The 7,877-nt window shown below is 45.9% G+C and overlaps 1 protein-coding gene across 1 annotated transcript; it reads left to right on the top strand.

The window, feature by feature from the left end:
• The first annotated feature begins 5,314 nt into the window (after positions 1-5,314).
• LOC125728987 (ribonuclease P protein subunit p25-like) lies at positions 5,315-7,262 on the top strand. The gene is made up of 2 exons (XM_049005539.1): positions 5,315-5,534; positions 5,906-7,262. Exon 2 carries the CDS (start codon positions 6,197-6,199, stop codon positions 6,896-6,898), a length of 702 nt encoding a protein of 233 aa, XP_048861496.1. The 5' UTR covers positions 5,315-5,534; positions 5,906-6,196; the 3' UTR covers positions 6,899-7,262.
• The last annotated feature ends 615 nt before the right edge of the window (positions 7,263-7,877 follow it).

The following is a 7,877-nucleotide window of genomic DNA, read 5'->3' as shown; positions in this document are numbered from 1 at the left end:
CATATCAAAATAAAAGTTCTATGGTGTTACCCTAAACCTCACAATGAATATGTTGTGCAATTAACTAATATATACCCATGCTTTTGCAATTACTAATTTTACTAATGAGTTTTAAGTGTAAATTAAAAATAATTAGAATCTGATACCCCTGAGCTACTACCCATCATTGCTGTTGTACTATTCTCTTGCAAACATGTCATTTTTTAACTTAAATTACTTTGATTTTCCGCAGTGGGTCACTGCAGCAAAACTCGCCACATTCATCACACATTTGCTTCCCACCATCAGGTCATGGTTCATGTGTGTTTGGCCAGACTAATGGAACTGAGGTCCTCTGATTCTGAACAGCTGATCCTGTATTTTACTCCATAGCAGTCTCTCTCTCTTTTTTTAATATGCATTCTTGTTTTTTTTATCTTATCTTTATGCTTCTAGTGAGCTGTGCTTGAGGCTTGTGTAGCGAGATAACTGCCTGTCCAGATACAGCTCCTGCCACAACACTAGAAGGAAAAGCATAAAACTGGCGAAGCTGAAACCGTCAAAATGTTTAAAACGAAATACATTTTATTGCAAATGAATTGCAGAAATGGCTCGACTGAGTACTGTTTGAGAATCAAATCTGAATGCCTTCTAACAGTAAAATGCTGTTTAATTTATTCAGTTTCATAATCCTTATATCCATCCATCTTCCATAACCACTTACGCAGTACATCATTTCGGGGAGACTGGATTTCAGAAATTACAGGGCGTGAGGAAAGGGGCACTCTGGACAAGATGCCAATGCATCCCAGGGACAGCAGACACTAAGGACAATTAAGAGACACCGACTACTGACACTAACCTATTAGAAGAACGCTATGAGGAAACCAACGCAGGAGAATAATCGTACTCCACACATACACTCATACACCCACACACACACACACACACACCCACACGCACACACACACACACACGCACACACACCCACACACACACACGCACACACACACACACACGCACACACACACACACACACACACGCACCCACATACACCCACACACACACACACACACACCCACACACACACACGCACACACACACACACACGCACACACCCACGCACACACACGCACCCACATACACACACACACACACACACGCACACACACACACACACACACACACACACATACACACAGCCAGGGGTGGGAACTGAGCCCCCAAAGATAAAGCTGCGAGGCTTCAGCCCCACCCCCTCCATCATGTAGCTTGTGTTTATTTTCCATCTTGCCCAGCTGGTCCTCCTCTTAACGGAACACATCTGATGTTCGACACCCTATGGAAAAGTGAAGGACCTATCTGAGCTGAAGATCTCCAGATGCTGGGTGTTTTATGTGCAGGCTAGTCTGACACTCGTCTGGGGCTAGACTGTGACATCGCAATCTATCTCTCTGTTGGTAACCATAGATAAAAAAAAACAAAAAAGGAACTGAATCTGCGATACAATAGTGGGTAGAAACAGCGGCCGTGTCCTCAAATTCAGAACCAGCTCAGCTTCTGCAAGCTTACAGCTGTGAAAACGGGGAAGAGGCTGATGATTCACATTTATATTATGTTATACACAGTAAACATTTCCATTATGTAATGAAAGTCTCTGCATGTCTTTCCTGTAAACACAACAGAAGATATAGATTGCAAGTACAAGTTAAGGTGCATGCTGTCAGCCAATAAATGCAATTACAAGTATAACAATAAATATGTAGATCTTACGGAATAAAACATGTAGTAAAATTTGAATGTACTGCAGATATTGCAAGAGTAGGTAAAAAATAGTGGTAGGTAGCTGGCCAATCCTATTTGCCAGGTTTCTAGTGCCAAAAAAAGTGGCACCTCATTGTTTGTCCATGTTTTTGCTCCCTCCCAGCTCCCTGCCAGACAGTTCAGAGTGGCACACTGTCGCCACAATGACAAAATAACAGATTATTATTACATTGTGGGGACATTTGCTCCCCACAATGTAATATAGACGAGACTCAGACACACATAGAGGGAGCTGGGAGGTAGCAAAATGTGGACTGTCTGGAAGTAACCTCCAAAAAACATGGACCAACTGTGGGTCCCAGAGGACTGGATTGGGAAACACTGGCTAAGATGACTTTGAGAAACAGATGAAATGATGACTGGTCCTGAACACCCGATTGTGACATTGATGATTAAAAATGCCGGCCTGGCGCCCATTGTGCATAACACTTCAAAAGACTCTCCTTCCAGGTGATCTAAGGTCCTGGCCTGTGGCTTCTTCCCTGTAACACTGCTGCTGAGCGTCTATCTCCCTACTGCCTCCCCAAGTGGACAACAGCTGTTTGTGAAGCTTGGAGAGAAAATTGAGTATTTATTTCCTGTCAACTCGCGGCATTTTTCCATTTCTTGATTGATTCACTTCTGCCCCCATTGAACACTGTTGCCTTGAAGGAATAATTCGTCTTGCAACGTCTCACTAGGTGCGTAGCTGTGTTTGTTAGCTTTGTCCCCGGCCCGGCGCTGTGAGGCATTGTGGGTAACGCCTACGAAAAATGTTACCAAAACAGATGTCTGTGGAAGATGGATCTTAAGGACCCTTCGGTAGACTAACATTTTACATGCTCGCCACATCTTGGTGGGCCATTTACTTTGCTTATGAGTGTGATCCTTCAGTCAGAAGCATCTTATTCGTTCCGTTACTTTCTTTCATGATCATTCTCTCTCTTTCAGTCCCATCTCCAAATCTCCCTTAGGCAAAAGTGCATCTCTTTATGACTGATGAGGGTAATTTCTCCCAAAACGCAAAGAGCAGACTTGAGTTTTCTCCTCATGGCATCTCCCACGGCAGCTTGAACGAGATTAGACACATTTGTCGCCCTGTCTTCTACGGAAGTGCTGAGAAGGAAAAGCAGGAGGCAGGTAGACTGAGGGAAAAATCTATGGAATGAACTGAGCAAGAGAGAGCAAGACAGAAGAGAGCGATGGGAAGGGTGCGGAGAGTAGAACAGGCACAGCGGGAGACTCGCTGGTCCAGTAGCTTCTATCTGTCCTTGAGTGACAGTTACCACCGGGAGTGGGAGGGAAACAAAGGAAGAAGACCCACCATGGTGAGTCCTCAGCAGGGCTCCGCTCCATTTAACTGCAAGGAAGACACCTTGGGTCTGAGTCTAGGCCAGCCCTGGATATGGAGAGCTGTGGTTCAGAAAGTTTTAAGGAACATGTTTCAATTAGCGCCAGGTGATTTTGCTTAGTATCGAAATAATTTGTTAAATAAATTAATTCGAGCCAATGTACGGTGTACTTATCTGTAGTCTGCACTGCAGCTGTGTGGTGGTGAGGCCCAACGCATTACAAGGGTCGTAACTGTAAAAATGTGCATAAGCTGGTTAAAATGTTTTGCATAACTGTTTCATTTCTAATTCCCTCCCCCACCTATCACCCTATACAATTTGTGTGCTGTGCATGACAAACACCCTCTACCCTAGCAAGGCTCATGAAACATGTATAGCTATGAAAAGGCATCAGACGGTCAGTACTTTTTGCAGAAAGCTGATAGTATTGTGCTCCACCCAGGCATTTTGGAACTCCACCACCAGCGTGGGGCTCCTTGAACTTGACCGAATTTTGCTTTGTAGAACATTCTAGAGATGCTGTGTTGGGCTGAGGTTGGGGCTGTGTACTGGCACCCATAATGTGTTCATATTTCTCTCTATAAAGCAATATATATGACAGCCTTGGTAAGGTATTCAGATGGGAAAATGAGCGTGAAGCACTTCTGTAGAACGGGTTTGATGTGTCAGGATGAGTATGGAAACTAGCCGTGTTCCCGAAACCATGTCTCTGCACTCATCATTCTGCTGGAGAGTGTAGCCTTCAACTTCCTGCAAGTGTGTGCATGTGTGTGATCCAAGTATATATTAAATTGTGGGGATCAAATGTTCCCACAATGTGATAAAACCACCTATTTTAATGTTGTGGGGACCATTTTTCATGCAATCAATGAATGCAATCAAAAAATTAAAAATGCCAAAAGACTTGTATTTTGTTTGATTGCCTATGGGTACGGTTAAAGCTGGGTAATAGTTATGGTCGTCATGTTGGAATTAAAGTTTTCCCCATAGAAATAAATGGAGAGTCCCCACAAAGACATACTTACAAACCTCTGTGTGCATGTGCGTGTGTGTCCAGCAATTCATCCATTCGGCTCCTGCAATGGAGCAATGAAACTCCTGGTTTTTTTCATTATATCATGAATCCCAACGAACCAGGAGATGCTGCTGTGCAATTGGGTCGTCATTCTGGTCCCTTTTGTTCATATTCAGATCATCCATCCTTCCATCTTCCAACCTCTAATCCGGTTCAGGGTCATGGGGTTATTCAGAACAACGCACATGAGAAGCAATTAATATGTCAGGAATTCACTGGCTGTAACAATCACCATTTGGGCAACATCAGCATTTGTCAAACCACCTTCAGCAGCAGCCGTCACACACGCTGACTAATGCAGCGTAATTATAAGCAAAGTCTGATAAATATCAATAACGGGGCTACAATCGTGTTGTTAGGAACCAAGGATCTGAAGAACCAAACCATTATGTCGTGTAGAAACTGATCCAGTGTTGCTGCTTCTCATTGGCCAGATGAGATAAAGGTGTGGAGGCCCTCAACACTGTACTGCGTAAGTGCTTAGAAAATCGATGGAAGCTCTGGAACGAAACTCCTATATTCTAATTATGTCAGCTGTCTCCAAAGAACAATTCGTCCAGGAGCACATGCATTTTCCCGGTAGATCTTAATTTCTCGAATGAAGACTTTAACGGCACTCGTTATAAATTTTAATAGTCTGAAGCATCCAATAGGTTAAGAGCTAAGCACAGTGTACATGCCCCTGACATTGAACAATTCTTTGAAGGATGTTTTCAATTATAGCGCTGCTAATTTAATCAACTGTAACACAGCCGAAAATGCATTTTTAAGCCTCACTGCTCCTTTGTTTGAGAACTCAGGATTAATCAGTCATGTACATTGAACACATGCCCCGAAATGTCCTCTAAAGAGATTGACAAAGTTGCGTGTCATCTGAGTGCTTTTTCTTAAAGCAGCAGGAAGCATTTTTTATTCAGCTCGTACGTCACACTGTTGAGACGCTGCGTCCGTTGCGAAATTGCACTGCAACTTTAAAAGGTCTGCCATGCGCAGCCCCGCCTCCTCCAACCTTTATCCAATCCACACTCTTTCTCTCTCCCTCAGCCACAGTGAAACTCCCCCTTATAAACACGGCAGACAGCTACAGTCTCTCGCACTGCTGTTTGTGGAAGTAAGGCACATGGTCCCAGGCATGACAGGAGGCTGGCCAGAAGGAGGCGGGCTTTAAGCACAGAGCTTCCATCCCCTGGGAAACACCTCCTGCTTACTGCTGAGCATCCCTGGAAGGGTAACTCATCTCCCCGGGGAACCCTCGCTGGGAGCCTCTGGGGATCCATCACACGGTGGAGCGGATTGCAGGATGGAGTCGTCGTACCATCCTGAGGTGAGCTACACAGAAACGATCACTTTCAAAAGTTGGTGAGGACAGATTCAAAGTTCAAAATAATGATGGGAAACAGTAACATCATTTCAGAAAGACAGTAACAGACAGTTTGATATTCATCGGGAGGGTTCGGGCTTCTGACGAGGAGCAAATCGTTTGGCAGAAATTTTTCCTCCGCCTCCTTTAATTTTTTTGTCCGCTGCTCCTTTGAGCGTGAGATTGAGTTCCCCGCAAGCACAGCTCTGTAGAGAAAGTGTCGACGTTGCACACATGAGGTCTGCTCAAGTCTGAGGCAGAAAGCTTTCTTCCTTTTGACTTCAAATCTAAACACTCCTCTTTCTGCTCTCATCCCCGAACACTTGTCTTGGAAGCCCTTTGTGGTGCCTGAACATCTCTGGGAGCGCTGTGATCTCTCGTTTACTCACAACAAAAAGGAAATAAAATACAAGTAGGATAACGACAGACCTGTGTAGATAGGAATGAATTCTCAGAATGGCATTGATTCATCTGTGAGCTGACTTTCATCTGAGATAGCGTGGAGAACTTGGGAGAGAGACTGGATCAGAGGAGCCAGGTGCCTGGAACCAGGTGAGAAGCTCACAGATCACTTCAACATAACCCAAAGCAGAGGCTCCCATCACAACACATTTCATTCATCCAGGATGGAGCTCAGCATGTCTCCGGACATTCTTCATGCCTTCCAGAGTCCAAACTCCGGAGTTCACAGCCATACCAGTGCACATGCACCCCCACCCCCCCTCGCCACCACCGGGCCCCCAGCCACTCCTGTCAAGCCAGCATTAGCAGGTTTCCGGAAGGTGTGCCGAACCGAGGACCCCAGTCCCGGCCCCTTCCAGGGTTTGGATGGGGCTCTGGAGATGCGTGTCAAGGAGGGCAGCAAGATCCGGAACCTGATGGGCTTCGCTGTGGCCCGCATGCAAGAGGGGGGGTCGGGCGGAGGCCCGCGGCAGGTGGTGTTCACCGGTTCTGGCCGTGCCGTCACCAAGACCATCACCTGTGCCGAGATCATGAAGCGGCGGCTGACCGGCCTGCACCAGCTGACCAAGCTGCGCTACCGCGCCGTGCGGGAAGTTTGGGAGAGCGGCGATGGCCAGACCACTGTCCAGCGCGACGTCCCCTCCATCAGCATACTCCTGTCCAAGGACCCACTGGACCCACTGGAACCAGGATACCAGCCCCCTGAGGACCAGAGCCCGCTGTGGGGGCCTGGCTGTCACAGGGAGGAGGAGACGGAGATGGAGAAACCGTCCCAGGAGGCTCGAAAGAGACCCCAAAGTCCCGACTCACTCCTTAGCACAAAGAGGCCGTGCCCCGGTGTGAGATCGCTGGAGTCCACCTCCTGACCTGCTGACCCCCAGAAGACGTAGCAGAACCAGGCTTGATCGTGACCTGTGCCAAATTGCGGTCTGCCTGCCGCTCAGCGTGTACGGGAATGAACAGAGACACTTCCTATAGACAGACAAGTCCTGTAGCACATGCTGCTGGACCACAAGGTTCGGCTGGTGTCGGCATGGTAACGGATCTATTAATCTGTTCCCTTCGTCAAAAACGTGTTTCAGGCAATGTGACCCCAGAACACTCCTTAAACACATACTGAGTGTATTTATTTCAATTTTCAAGCAAGTATCTACTCAATCTAGACAATTTGTACAATTCATTGTGAATTTCCATTACATTCCTATGCATTAAAATTCATGATTTGGTGAAGGAAGTGCATATTTTTCTGCCGATTAAATAAACATTTGTCGAGGCGATCGAATCTATTCACTTTTGACTGGGATTTTATGAATTTCATCATGCTAATCCTAAGGAAAAAAGGGGGTATTTTTCATCATAAACCAGAGCGGTAAACCGGTAATGTCAGGCGTAACAGGAAGCAGACGGGTCATTGATAAGGCTTTAACAGATGGCAGTCAAAAACAGTGCTGTGTGAATAGCAAAAAAACATAAACCAGGGTGTTAACGTGTGAGGCCAGCGGGGATTTTGTGAGATGCTGATCCGCCGGGAAGGTGACCTGCTCTGTGGGAAGACAGGGAGTCGCCTGGAACAGATGAGCTGATGGTACGGGTGGCCCCAGGTACATTTTTGTATTATTTGTTAATATTTATTTATCTTGACAGGTTGCAAAACACATAAAGCTGGGGGACCTCCTGAAGACTTCTGGGTTAGCTACCTTTATAAAAAAGGAACAAAGCGGTTTTCTTTTCTAACCTTTCTCTGATTTGTTTTGCATTTTTTTCATGTTCAGACACTCTGTTCATATATATGTGCTGTTATTCGATAGCTTAACCATTCTTTAATTCCCAGATAAGTTCTGGTGC

This window comes from Brienomyrus brachyistius, unplaced genomic scaffold, assembly GCF_023856365.1.
Source record: "Brienomyrus brachyistius isolate T26 unplaced genomic scaffold, BBRACH_0.4 scaffold384, whole genome shotgun sequence".
NCBI classification, from domain to species: Eukaryota; Metazoa; Chordata; class Actinopteri; order Osteoglossiformes; family Mormyridae; genus Brienomyrus; species Brienomyrus brachyistius.
The sequence above is the reverse complement of the archived record's forward strand: the minus strand, read 5'-3'. Positions and strand labels throughout refer to the sequence as shown.